At 45.1% G+C, this 15,397-nt stretch overlaps 1 protein-coding gene across 1 annotated transcript; it reads right to left on the bottom strand.

Annotated features, from left to right (window-relative positions):
- Nucleotides 1-7,349: 7,349 nt before the first annotated feature.
- BJ212DRAFT_1298129 (uncharacterized protein) lies at nucleotides 7,350-8,459 on the bottom strand (the record flags this gene model as incomplete). Its single annotated transcript, XM_041332658.1, has 5 exons — nucleotides 7,350-7,487; nucleotides 7,617-7,670; nucleotides 7,728-8,052; nucleotides 8,304-8,422; nucleotides 8,445-8,459. 5 exons carry the CDS (start codon nucleotides 8,457-8,459, stop codon nucleotides 7,350-7,352), a joined length of 651 nt encoding a protein of 216 aa, XP_041195226.1.
- Nucleotides 8,460-15,397: the final 6,938 nt, after the last annotated feature.

Raw genomic sequence — 15,397 nt, forward strand, 5'->3', positions numbered from 1 at the left:
CCCAACCCTTGATTGACGTTCTTTGATACTGGATGAATATATGGCGCCCATCCCTAGATAAGAGGGTAGATGAGACAGCATCCACCAGGAGAGATGAAATTCGAACCTGCTATGATTCAAAATTTGACTCTATGAATTGTAGACGCTCATTTTATAGTTGATGGCCACATTATTCTCAATGAACTCACGAACACCGTATTGGCCTCCTTGACTCGGTCTGGGAACTCCAACGTGGGAGCGTGATAGCAGTGATCGATCGATTAGCCGCTCACTCTCTGCCTCGATCCATAGAGCTGTAACACATAATGTCTTAAAGATGGAAATATATAACAAGGGCCTACTGATGAATTTGAAACCGATGTGAATCGTATCACGCTAAATTCATCGTGTATCATAAATGTTTTGGATAAGCACGGTGGCAGGAACTAGTGCCTGCTGCGCGTACTTGCCTTCGCATATCCATAAATTACAATTCGGAGTCAATATCTTCATCTATGCTGTTCCTAGCTTTTTGTAGGTTAGGCATCGATATGCGGTGGATGGGTCCAACTACAAGACGCGATGCTGAGAGTTCAACGGAGATGAAGAAACTGTGCTGCAATGTGGTCAGAAACGAGACTTGGGCGCTGCACAGCTAGTCACGTGGTCAAGCTGTGAAGCGAACACGAGGAATCAGGATACAGCATGAATGATGAGGGACTTTCCTCCTGTGCATTTTACAAACCGTCCGCCCCATCACAGCTTCCAATTCGCAGGGGTGGGGGCGGGGTACCTGTGGGTAAACGTGTGTGTGGCTTTCGGGGGTGGCTTGGGGGGCTGAGATTATGCCGCGTCCGTCCGCGAGCAAGAATGATGCCTTTCGCTGCCCCTGAAGCAAGAAATATCAACAAGAGCGCCTCAGAAGGACACGCCTGTACCGTCTAGTATGGCATTTTACGCCTGCCTGGACTTAGGGAACGGCATGCAGGGTTGGGAAGGCCTCGCAGGACGAAGGCAATGGAGGAGTGCCCACAATAGCATTGTCACCAGACAGCAGGAAAGTAACAGGCGGGAGTGAAGATGGCGCAGTTAGATTCTGACACGGGCGCCCAAAGTCATAGAAAAGTGGACGTGGCACACAAGGTGATTGTGGTCTGTCTACTGGAGTCTAAGTAAGGACTGAGTGACGAGCAGGTTGTTCGGTGGAACAGTTAGAGTGTGGAATATTGAGAGCGGCGAGACCATTGAACTACTGATCATGAGGCAGGGAACTGGTACCGTGACGGCGTGTGGAGGCTCTGTTTGCTACTTACCAGATACGATGATCGCGACGGGCGGGCGCTCGCTGAAAGTCTGGGATGCCAAAACAGGCAAAATCCTTAAGACGGTTAAGGTAGGTGGTACCGGTGTCAGCTGTTCTGAGCATGGACCTCGGATGGAAGCACGCCGCTCAAGGGAACACAGCCACCTGGACAGAGCACTTGTATTACATAATGCAATTTCACCATGATTGCATTCTCGTGAGTGTATGATGCGACAAGACAGCGCAACTAGTATACGGGACCTTGAACCTATCGGTCCACCATCAAACCTAGGTGGAATTTACGGCCTTTTCTGCAAATGGAAAGTCACTGACTGCTACGACAACCACACTACGGTATACACGGCGAGCGATGCTCATCAAATACGCCGAGGATGCTGATGTACGTGCCCTACAACCTTGTATATCTCAGTTCCTCTTGAACAGTATAGTGTTAGTTCTCTACCTCCAATAGGCGACGTGACCATCACAGCGCTCAACGCACCCTCCTCGGTCCCTACTACGCTCCAATTCGAACGGAGCAACTGAGTACGACACCCGGTCTCCGTCACATACCCTCAGCTGTGCTCGAGTGGCACGTCATCTCTGGCATGCTACGCAAAGGAGATGCATCAGATATCGAGTTGCGAGAGCCACACATAGTCGATGTCCCTTACCAGCTTGTAGTACTTCTCGGTTCATCTCTGTCACTCACTCGTTTTTATATAGAGGAACTATCATACAAGAAAGAAGACAGCTGCTGGCTCTTCTCGACCTCATACCAACGGGGTACCATTGCAGCAAGCCACGACATCCATGGCTTCCTGGTGCCGCAGTGGCGACTGGGACACCATCGCATCTTGACCATACGATAAGCCGGATTCTAAACTCGTTTCTTGCTCTGGATTGGTTGCGTGTCTATTCAATACACAGACAGTCAACTTTAATGATCATCGATATTTTATATCACATCATCTAATTCTCCATGACTCCTCTCAATTCACTCACGGTCAGTTCCTTGCTTGTTCACCTTAACTAGCCTTAACCAAAGGGTTAGTGCGGCAGATTAAAAATCTGTTCCTCCTGGTGCACGTTCAAAACTTGCCGACGACCGTTTTTTTTGATGACCACACCTTGGCCATAAATTCATGAATAAATCCTTGGGGAGGAATCTCAAGGAAGGTCCTTCTCAACCAGTCATAGCCAAGCGGGGACCTCAACAGATTTGAAATTCGTTCCTAGACCCCGTACCGGTTCTAAACTCGTGGACAATAGTTTTTTGATACGTTCAAAATCCATTTCTCTTGCAGGGCGCTGGTTCGATTGAAATTTGCTGATATCTCGTGATTATTAGTCCCCTCCGCCCATCCAATTTTTAATTACCTTCGGGTTCCATCAGACACAGTGTAAGCATTTGGTTAGCATGTATATGCTGCCTGAAGTCTGGGTTTGGCGCTTTGCACTGCTAGCCCGCGCTAACTTAGAGAAAGTGAATTAGAAATATCGCTTTGTTGTGTCGCCTCTAGACTGAAGCTAGATCTCTGGTATTTGATATCGACATGATACTATTATTTTACCGCCTACACCGTGTCGCAATAGCTCTCGCTATCTTTCTCGCCGAATTAAGGCGCTTATTTAGGGCGGCAATCAAGTTTGTTTGCCGAAGTGGACGGCAAGTTGGCGCACAATGCTGTGTGGAACTTTGGCATTCTGGGACAAGTTGGCCAGCACTGTGGCTGATTGGCCCGATAATTTAATTTGATCACTCCCGTAGAATATGCACAAGTTTAAACGTAACCGGGTGCTCCTCTTGATTAATTGGCAAGTGTGATAAACATGCTGTATACATCATCTCGTATTGATAGCTGGGGGGGGGGGGGAAGAGTATAAGTACATTGCTGATGCCCTTCATATCTCGCCAGGTCACTGCTCACTCAGATATTCCAGCTGCACAAAGCACACAGTTCCCCTCGACCATACCATGTCAAACCGTTTTTATAGCTGTTCTAGCAACGGATTGTCTGATTCCTCCACTGTAGCGGTACCTGTAGGTTTAAATCATCAATATTCTGACCGTGCATCGCTGCATCTAATCAGCACTTTCAGGTTGCCCATTCTCGCGAAGAGACCTTCCAGTGCATGTGGGGTTATCCGCACGGGTTGCACTGCAACTACTTGATTCGTGGCATCAATCTGTCTGCTCACTTACATGAAATTCACGGGATTCATGGGAAAGGGAGCGCGCGCGCCGAGTGCAAATGGAACCATTGTGGTCAGGAGTTCAATATTGAGAGCCTGTACGAGCATGTGGAAGAGATCCATATGGGGATTGTATACTTCTGCGACTGTGGGAGCAAGTTCTCGCGCAGGAACACTCTTAGTAGTCATAAGGAGAATTGCTCGGGTCAGCAGTGCGTGGATGGGGGACTTTTCAACATGGACAAACGCCAGGACGTGCCCAGATGATGGCTACTTTAACTCGTTTTGTGGTGCTTATTCACTGTCATGTTTACAATTAGTGCTTCTACGGACTTATGATTCGATGTAACATACCAGTACCAATGTTTTATATACACATTTATTTACTCCTGTGGTAGTAAATCTCCAAGTACGAAACCAGAATTCGCAACTCAATCTCACATCTAAAACACGAGGAGCGGAGTAGAGGCAGGGCTTAGTTAGGGACTTGGCTTCGTGTCTGTGCAGCGGGGATGTGACTTCATCAATAAACATCCAGGGCTCCATAACCTGACAGGGTGTCACCGCCGATAAACTCGTTGTCTTTCGGCTGCCAAGCGATCTGTTGGTTTAGGCGGGATGCATGAGGTCCACGAAAGAGATCTCCACTCCTCCGGTTCGACGGCAATCTGTACGTACTAATGCAACAAGTCTTAGTGTATGTCCATGGTGGCGTCACAAACTGAATGTTTATGACCTTTAATTAGGCTAAAATTCGACCCTGTCCACTGCACACAACTTGCCTGCAACTGCCGGCGGCCCAAAATTTTCCTTGCAGGATTTTTGGAAGCATAGAGGCCCGATGGTCTCTAATCGAGGAAATCCCCGTAGAATGTTGCTATTCCTCACTTCTCTGAGGCACTGTAAAAAGATGCGTTTGAGGGTCACATTCCAATCAAGCGGGGAACATGTGGACCAGCGTACAATAGTGCAGGGGTGTATGACGTTAACGGAGCCGTCAAGGAACACATGTGTGATGACCTGGGTGCAGGCTTAAAAAGGTAGGGCACTAAACCTCATAGAGTCTCGTGTAGGTTGATGCTGCGAAGTATAATCGAAACGCTCAGTACACGCACCCCTGCAAAAATGGAACAGGAAACCTAGAACAACTCCGACTCTCAACTTAAACACTGTCAAGTTCCACCAAAACGACAGAGAAGTAGCGCATCTTACCATTCCAAGCGCCACGTTCGTTCGTTGCGATCTTTATACATGACGTATGATGGGCTTGGAAGACCATATTCTTCGTTTATGTATATGAAACTTGCCAGTGAATGATGGTATTGTGGGCCACCGCAATCGAATTCTATACGAGGCAAGCCGTCGACAGACGCGTATTACTATTATGACAGGAGGACAAGCATCGCAGGCTCATAGCAACACCCTGCATCGCTTGGATCACTGGTGAGCCGTGGATCGACATGCACACTGAGAGTGAGTATTTGATCGATGTTGATTCCGCCAACGAAGGTAGGGACCCGGGTTCAAAGTTCACAGTGAGCGTCCGCCGTAGCGGATGTTGAAAATATACTAGTGACTATCATGATGGACCTGCATCCGATCGATGCTTTCGGTAGGTTGGAGGAAGCATCGTGTCAGACTTGGAGTTGGGGGTGTAACTACTTTCGCACCCCAAAGGTAAGTACGCGTGGGACGGGCGGGCAGGATGACTAAGTGCGTGTCTTCGATAGTCACGTGATCGAGAAAATTCCGGTCCGTCACCTCTGCACTTTGTCAGCTTCCTATAAACTTGTAAGATTAGTCAATTCAGCCCCTTTGTAACAACTCCACATTCTGAATACTTGAACTTACATAAATTTAATCTGTACATTCCCCTGTCTATTTCAGCAAGACTCTAGTTGTTGTTACGGTGAACCGTAGGTTGACTAGGATAGGCGTGATGATAGGTACTTGATAAGAGTATGCCTAAAGCCGGATCGTGTCCTTACAAATGTAAGGTTCTTTAAGACAAGTCAAAGAGAGTGTCTTCGACTTGAATATCGTTTATCAGATGACTTAGGATTGGGGGTCCTAAGCGAAGGATAGTTCAGGTAAAACCTAGTAGATTAAAGTGAAGTTCTAGCTAAGTACAAGACCGGGTTTATATAGACGTAAGAGATTTAGGGCCGGTATTGTACGCATCATCAAGATGAGTCAGAGATAAGGGATCAGTAAGCATACATCATCAAGACGAGTCAGAGATAAGAGGTCCGGTAAGCATACGTCATCAAGACGAGTCAGAGATATGAGTCAGCTAGTGACGGCATGTAGCGATCATGCTATAATACAGATATAGAAGGATGTTGTCTAATGATGGCACAGACGGGTGCGGTCATGACGTAATACACGAGTAAAGAAAGAGTAAAGAGATAGGGGGTAACTGCGATTGTAACAGTTGTGAACTAAAACTGAACAGCTCAAGTGCACATTCTATATTTGGACTAGGGTTAGGGTTGGGTTGACCTTCAATTGGTGGTTGTGCCCAAAGTAGTGGTGCATAAGTGAACTTGCACCATGGGTTCAATGGGCAATGGGTATGGAGCTGTACACCACATGAGGCATACACAAGGAGTCACTATAAGTCAGATATCAATGTGGCTTTAATCATTTGGAATATCAATATTAGGTCACAAGGATCTGTAAGAGTGGACAATGTGGAGACCATCTAAGCACCTGAGTACTATTAGCCATCAATCAAGGCAATCAGTATCTCGATCTCAGGTCACAGGGTTCCTGCATGAGGCCCTAATTGGTAGAAAAGGATTGGTCAGAAATGTGGGCATGTGATTGCACTGCATCATTGGTTCATTGAAGTCCAACTCATCAATTTAAAACCCACTGCCACAAACCGCTTCTTGGACTTACACCAAGTGCCACCCCAAGTAGGACCCTGAAAACAAAATTTTCAACATCATGCTCAACAGTGTAAATGACACCCACAGGCATCTAAGTATCTCTCTGAAATCCCTATAAAACTCAAAAATATAAACATAGATATCAAAAACAGACCAATGTGCCTGCAACAAAGGGAGTGAAGATCAGGCTCACTGGCTTGAACAACATCTCCCCCTCTGCAGGCCCAGCTACCTGACAGTCAATGAAAACCCCGTTAACACAGAATGAAATCAAAGCAATGTCTAATCAAGTGAATGACTATACATCGGCAGAAAAATACCTCAACAAAAACCTCCTTAGCCTCCCTGATGAAACCTTTACCCTAACTCATGTAATATCCATTCTATTTCAGATAATGCAAATGCGAGATACTACCCCTCTCCCTGTCACTACTGCCATATGTGTGGCTGCATACATCCTCAAAAAGCATGCAGCCTGCGAAATGGCAACAGAGGTAGCAAGACAAATCTTGGACACCCTCACCCCATGCATCATAGAACACGTCATGGGAGCTATAGCACCACAGATGGCAAAGTTACTAACCACCTCTGACCTACTCTCAAATACCTTGGATTGAACAGAGGCAGTCCACAAAGCCATAGCAAATGACAGAGACAAAATGAATGACAGTTTACAGATCTCAGCATCATGTATTGAAACAGTAGCTGACAAATTTCACATGATAGTAGAAGAATGTCAGAATGCCCTGAAACTCCTCTCCCCGTCACTTGACACCACCCAAGAATGCCTCAACACTCTGTCAACCCAGCTCCTGACCCAACACACACCTACCTAACATGACAATGACAATGACAACATGGAAACTGGCACTACCACTCAAAACCAACATCAAACATACAGTTCCGTCATGGCTGCCAACTTGACTCCTTCTATTGATAAAGCCATTGGGAGAGCAGCCATCTGTGCATGGGAAATCCTACTTGACCCCATGCCAGGTAACAACCTCTTCCCACCAGGCACTCTGCATGCTGACATGGTCAAGAAAATGAAGGCAGCCCTTGCCAACATCTGCAAGCCAGACACCCCAGTTGGGGACATCAGATCCATCACTGCACTATACAACAGAAGCTTCATAATTGAACTTGAGACTGAATCCCTAGCATCCTGGCTCCATGAAATGACAAGTAAAGAAGCCTTAACCAAACACTTTGGAAACACAGTATCATTTTGCACTCATACTGACCCTATCATTGCTGAATACCTCCCCATCCAGCTCTAAATTCAAGATGACGCCTTCCTCTGTTCAGTCAAGCAAGACAACAATCTCCTGATCAACTCAATTGTGACTACTCACTGGATCAAGCCCCCCCAGCACAGATCTGCAACCCAATGCAAGGCTTTCACACTGATTCACATTGCAGACCCCCATATGGCAATCCTCATCCTCAAAGAAGGCATTTGCATCCAAAATGAATGCATTGCAGTCCCCAAGGACAAATGTGAGCCCATCTGGTGCACTAAATGTCAGAGGTACAGACATATAGCATGAAACTGCTCTGCAACACTTGATGTATGTGGCACCTGCAGCAACCAACACCACACCACAGAATGCACCTCCCACAATACTGTATGTATCAACTGCCAAAGTCACCACCATGCCAGTTGAAACTGCACCTGCCCTGACTTCATTCAATGATGTGAACTCATCAACAAAAAATTCCTGGAGAATACCATGCCTTACTACCCAACAGAAATGTCCTGGACCCACATCAATTAGCCTCCTTGCTCAACCCCAATTACATACCCAGCACCCCACAGAGCTCAATCTCCCAGGCAAAAGGGATCCAAGCAATCAACCATCACTTTCCAACCATGCAACAGATCCCACCCACACACCCCTCAAATCCTGCAATCTCCTATCCTCACTGACCTCATGGGCTGTCTAGGCTCTGCCCTAATTCCAAGCTTCTCTGACTCCACCAACCCTACTAACCCCACTAATTCATCTTCTTCCTCCATAGCCAGCACCTCCCAGCCTGTGTCCCATGTCTGAACACCGAAATGAACCTACCATCTGTCTATGCATTTGGCAGCAAAACCTCAACACTTCTATGGTTGCTCAGGCCTCCCTTCTCAACAGTCCCAGCATCTCCAAATGGGACATTATCCTCATTCAAGAACTGCACATCAACTTCCTCAGAAATACTTCTGCCAACCACCATTGGCATGTAATATACCTGACCCAACACTTCACTCATCCACAACAATGAACTTGTGCCATCATGCTAATCAGCACATCTCTGGACACTAACTTATGGAAACAGATTTCTTTCCCCTCCTCAGACATCACCCTCCTTCAGCTATCTGGTCCATACAGCAAATGCACCATCTTCAATATTTACAATGACCATCACTCTCAATCAATGCTCAAAATGCTTGACACATTCATTGAAAGCAACATCATGACACTATGCCCAATGATCAATGACCACATGCTATGGATGGGTGACTTCAACTGTCACCATCTGCTATGGGAAGAAATGCGCAACCATCATTTATTCAATTATACTGCCACTAACCCTCTCATTGATTTGATTGCTAGCTATGGTATGATACAGTGTCATATGCCATTCTGGACTCTCAACTCTAAATCTGCTTCTCCAGATATCTGGATCTGAGATCCAGATCTCCAATGATCTGATCTATCTTTATCTTCCTTCTGGAATCCAAACCTTATATCAGTGCCCAACCCCATTTAGACTTCCCCTGTCTCCAGACTCTGGTTAACTATGTTTCCCTTCTGATTATTGATCTGTTACATACATTTCATTTCTGATATGCATTATTGGTGATCCATCCTACTTACTAATAGACTTTGCATATGCTTCGTACATAGCCTTTGTGTTTGCTGACTGATTCCTATATGATACTTACAGTATATAAACCTCCTGTAACTCTCGGAAATACTTCAGTTTGAATATTATCTTAGTTCCTGCTCATTCCTGTGTCCTCCAGACTCAAGCCAAGTCTCTTGTCATATTCCGAGTCTTAGGATTGTATCCTAGACTACATCTCCAGCTCTACCTTAGGGTAGTCTATCCCCTGTTAGTTTCTAGTCTGGACTTTGTCCAGACTAGCCTTATCCACTTGTCCAAGTAACATCTGGACGTCCATTGGATTTATCTTACATTTCAGATCCAGATGTCCATTGTCTGTCCTAGTCAAATCCTAGAAACTCCAGATGACTGTTCTAGCCCCCAGAAATTAAGGACACATACTTGGGAAAGGAGCACAGCATATGAGCTGAGGCCAAGCCCTTGTGATCCAACCCCCTTGAGCATGCAACCTTAACATACAGCTACTACCTGCTAACATCCCAGCACTCCAATCCACCAGCACTGGTAACTGGACAAGACCAGATAATGTCTTCAGCACAGAACAACTCCTCGACACCATCATCACCTGCACCACAGTGCCAGAATTCAGAGGCCCAAAGACTGACCATGTACCTATACACCTTGTCCTTGAACTGGAAACACCACGTGCTGACACCATGCCACAGAGAAACTGGAGAGAAGTTGAATGGGAACAATTTGATAAGCACCTCCAAAACTTACTCTCTCCCCACCCTCCCCAGCCATTAGCCACTGACAAGGAATTCCAGACAGCCACTCACCAACTAACAGACACCATCACCGCCACCATCAATGCCCACATCCCAATAACAAAACCATGCCCTCACTCTAAATGGTGGTGGACATGGGAACTTTCTGTTATGTGCAAGAACATCAACCATCTCAGTTGTCTGTTACAGTACCCCTATTCTTTTTCTCACCATCACTGTGGACGCCTAATGGCTGTACTATTAAACACTTCCTTTTCACTGTGTTGTTTCCTCATAACTTCTCTTATCTTTGGCTCATACTCTGTTTTCCCATGAACCTTCCATTTCTAGTACTAGTTACCCTTTGCACAGCCTGGTCTGTGCATGATCCCTTTACATATATAAACTCTAGTTACCACTTGTATTTTCTCTAACTTGAATCTACTTGGTTCTCTCTGATACTTGAACTCTAGCTCCTTGGGAAGGAGGCTAGCCATTTGTCCCATTTGAACTCTAGATCCTGTGGGAGTCTAGACAATCACTCCTGAGGGAGGCATTGACTCGATAAGGCTTAGTCCTTGATCAACCTTGATCCTTGATTCCTTTATTGGAATGATGCTCTATCCGAGTTCATAACATTGTCTATCCTACCAGATGTGTGCCCTGCCTCTACACAAATCCCATGAAGAACTAAAGGCCCTCAAGAATGAATATGCAGAATCCATCACCTTAATGAAGCAGCAACATTGGACTGAATGGCTTGAGGACTTAGAAGGTAACAACATTTGGATGGCCAATTGCTACATAATGTCCAAACCCAGGGACGGTGGTAAGACATGAGTCCCAACACTAATTGTCAAACACCCAGATGGTTCATCTACTGAGGCATCTACTAATCATAAGAAGAGCACATTAATTGCCAAAGCATTCTTCCCTCCTCCTCTTACTAACAATGTACCACCAGATTATGAATACCCAGACCCAGTCTCCCCACACACCCCTTTCACAGTGGACCAACTTTCCTGAGCCATCACCAACCTCAGCAGGTACAAGGCCCCAGGCCCAGATGGAATTTGCAACATCGTATTCAAGTGCTATGCATCTATTTTAGCCCCACATCTTGTCTACATATTCAATGTGGTCTTCTCCCACAAGACATACTACAAACCATGGCAATGCTTCACTACCATGGTCCTTTGAAAGCCTGGAAAGCTGTTCTATGCAGTCCCCAAGGCCTACAGGCCCATTGCACTACTCAACACTACATGCAAACTCCTCACAGCAGTCACAGCAGGACAACTAACATACACCCTAGAACACCACAACCTCCTACCAAACACGCACTTTGGCAGCAGGCCAGGTCACTCTACCACTGACTCTCTCCACCTTCTAGAAGCCACCATCAAAGATGCCTGGTGCTCTTACTGTGTAGCATCCATTCTCTTTCTTAACATAGAAGGGGCATTCCCCAATGCAGTCACAAGCTGCCTCCTTCACAACATGTGAAAGTGCTGCATTCCTCATGAAATGGTAGAGTTCACAGAATGAGTACTAATGGACAGATTCACTCAACTACACTTCAATGGATACACTTCAGATTGGATACCAATCACCAATGGTATAGGACAGGATGACCCCCTGTCCATGATTCTTTATATTATCTATAACTCAGATCTAGTGGAAGTTGCTAACAAATGAAAAGGAAGAGAAACTCTGAAGGAGTTGACTCTAGCATTCATTGATGATGCAGTGTTTATCACCATAGTGGATGACTTCAAAACTGCGCACAAAATGCTCACTGACATGTTGGAACACCCTGAAGGCAGCTTTGAATGGTCACACAATCATAACTCACACTTCAAAACTAACAAATTTGCATTGATAGATTGCTCCATGAACAAACAAAGATCACGCCCCAACATGATCATCCAAGGGTCAACAATCCGACCCACCACATCCCATTGCTTCCTCGGAGTCATCATGGATCAAGAACTTTGTTGGTCTGCTCAAGTTGACAATGCAGTAGCAAAGGGAACAGCATATGTATGCCAGATTTGCCATCTATCCACCATGGCCAAAGGAATCCCACTACCTCTCATGCATCAACTATACCAAGCCATCGCCATACTGAAAATGCTGTATATGGCCAACTTATGGTTTTCACTGGCATTCAAGGAAGGATCTGACATCCTCCAATGAGGCTCCCTGGGAGTTACCAAAAGACTCACAGCAGTGCAAAGACTCACCACATTGGCCATGACTGGTGCCATGTGCACTACTGCAGGAGATATCCTCAAAGCCCATGCCAACATACTACCCATCCCCCTTGCTCTTCATAACATCTGTCACAGGGCCATTATCCACATCACTGCTCACCCCAAATTGCACCACTTACAGTGGCTCAAAAAACTGTCTGCATGTTTTGACATTTTTCACTATCTATGATATTGTGTGAGAACTCACAAATGCCTCAAGGACATGCTTATACCACATTGTAGTATGGCTTCAGGGCTTTCATTTGAGCCCTACACCGTGAGAATCGGTGGAGATATGGTGGAGATACAAGGCTCACAAAATGGTGACTCATGCGGACAGTTTTTTGACCACATATTAAAACCATATAAATCATCATTTATGACACCATAACAATCATGCCACCATTAAATAAATTATAAAGTGGTGTCATTATGTCATTTTAAAACCATATCTAACTATACAAACCAAAAATTTCCATATGTCATGGTTATATTCACCATGAAAGCCACCCCCCTGCTCAAAGGGATAATATCCTCTCTCTTTCCTATTCTGGCCTCTCTGCTTGTCAAATTTCCTCTAGAACTGGAGTATCCAAGTCCACTGTGGCCAAGTTCATCAAAGAAAGTCACACAGACAAGGAAAACCTCTGTGAAGGGTGTCCATCCAAGCTCACCTCTACTGATAGAAGGGCTATTATTCAACATATCACTATAGGAAAGGCTGATAATGCTGTCCAGGTCACCTATTACATCAATTCCACCATCACATTCCCTGTCTCTTCACACACTGTGAGAAACATTCTCAAGACAGCTCATCTCAGGTCAGTAACAAGGAAGAAAAGGCTTTCCTCTCTATCACACATAAACAGAGATGACTAACCTTTGCCTTAGCCCATCAGAATTGGATTACATGGACTGGAAGCATGTTATATGATCATATAAGACCACAATAAATAGGATTGGGTCAGATGGCAAGGTATATATGTGAAAAAAGAAGGGTGCTAGTCCTCTCTGCATATGTGTGATAGAAAGGAGAGCCTTTTCTTCCTTGTTACTGACCTGAGATGAGCTGTCTTGAGAATGTTTCTCACAGTGTGTGAAGAGACAGGGAATGTGATGGTGGAATTGATGTAATAGGTGACCTGGACAGCATTATCAGCCTTTCCTATAGTGATATGTTGAATAATAGCCCTTCTATCAGTAGAGGTGAGCTTGGATGGACACCCTTCACAGAGGTTTTCCTTGTCTGTGTGACTTTCTTTGATGAACTTGGCCACAGTGGACTTGGATACTCCAGTTCTAGAGGAAATTTGACAAGCAGAGAGGCCAGAATAGGAAAGAGAGAGGATATTATCCCTTTGAGCAGGGGGGTGGCTTTCATGGTGAATATAACCATGACATATGGAAATTTTTGGTTTGTATAGTTAGATATGGTTTTAAAATGACATAATGACACCACTTTATAATTTATTTAATGGTGGCATGATTGTTATGGTGTCATAAATGATGATTTATATGGTTTTAATATGTGGTCAAAAAACTGTCCGCATGAGTCACCATTTTGTGAGCCTTGTATCTCCACCATATCTCCACCGATTCTCACGGTGTAGGGCTCAAATGAAAGCCCTGAAGCCATACTACAATGTGGTATAAGCATGTCCTTGAGGCATTTGTGAGTTCTCACACAATATCATAGATAGTGAAAAATGTCAAAACATGCAGACAGTTTTTTGAGCCACTGTATACCACCCAGTTCAACACACTGCAAAGTGCTATGTATCATCTCATCATTCTTCATTGCATACATGGACTTACCCATCTCTTCTCCATTGACCCAGATGAAATAGAAACCTTAATCCCAGCACGATGACCTCCTACCACCAAGAACTCCTTCAAGACCAACATTGCACCCTCAAAAGACGAAGCCTCCACACTACATGAACAACTAACAGAATCAATACAGGTATATTGTGATGGTTCAGGCCATAATGACAAAATTGGTGCCTCAGTGGTACTATTTTGGATGGGCACAGCGCCACAAATACTATGATACTACCTAGGCACCAAAGATGAACATACTGTATTCAAAGTGGAAGAGGTAGGCCTCATGTTAGCAGCAAAACTAATCTCTACAGAACACAACATCCAATTCCCCATCTCAATATCCATTGACAACCAAGTGGCAATTCAGAGTAGCAACAGCTTCTGCACATGCCTGGGATCACACCTAGCAGACCACTTTCACCAAATGATGCAGAAACTAGCCAATGACCATCACAACAACTTTGATGTCACAGTATTCTGGGTACCAGGCCACTCCAACATCCATGGCAACAAGGAAGCCAACAAACAAGCAAAGAAGGCTGCAGAAGGATGCCAGAACAATAGCTCCCAGGCCTGGCTTCCTCACTATCTATGCTTCAACTCCCTACCTCTAAGTATCTCTGCTCTCAAACAAGCTCACCACCAATCCATGCAAGCTCACTGGTCCAGAAGTTGGTCCAAATCCCCTTGCTACACATGAACACATAGTATCAATCCCAATATATTGCTTTGCTCATTTGTTAAACTAACCAAATCTTATCCTAAATGACTCACAGGTCTATTAATGTGCCTCTGCACCCACCATGCCCCACTAAACCAACATCTTCATCACTGTGGCAAACACAACAAGAAGAGAACTGGAAAGTAGACTTCTAATGTTGGGCTAAATGTGCTATGCCTAGCTGCTATTCAATCCTAAAGGGTTTCTGGACTAAGCTCAGTGCTCAGAGAGGATAGGAAATCATGCTATAAACTCTCAGTCTCAGACTGGTACTGGTAGGTGGTGAAAACTATGATGATTACATAAGCACCAAAAGTGCGAACATAACACTAAGTAATATCTGCCTATACAAGCCCACAGAATATGAAATTCCTACATTGCATCAGCAAGTCCCTCACTCCCTCCTGCCCACATTGCCCAAACATAGATGAAAATATCCATCACTACCTCCTCACATGCCCCCATTATCAACAAGAACAACATGTCATGACAAATGCACTAGGCCACAAGGCTATATCCATCCCATATCTCTTAACAGATGAAGCAGCCATCCCGCATCTCACACACTACATCAACACAACAGGAAGATTGAAATCTATACTCGGTGAAGTAACTATGCT

The sequence above is a fragment of the Suillus subaureus genome (assembly GCF_016647635.1).
Source record: "Suillus subaureus strain MN1 chromosome Unknown BJ212scaffold_9, whole genome shotgun sequence".
NCBI lineage: Eukaryota > Fungi > Basidiomycota > Agaricomycetes > Boletales > Suillaceae > Suillus > Suillus subaureus.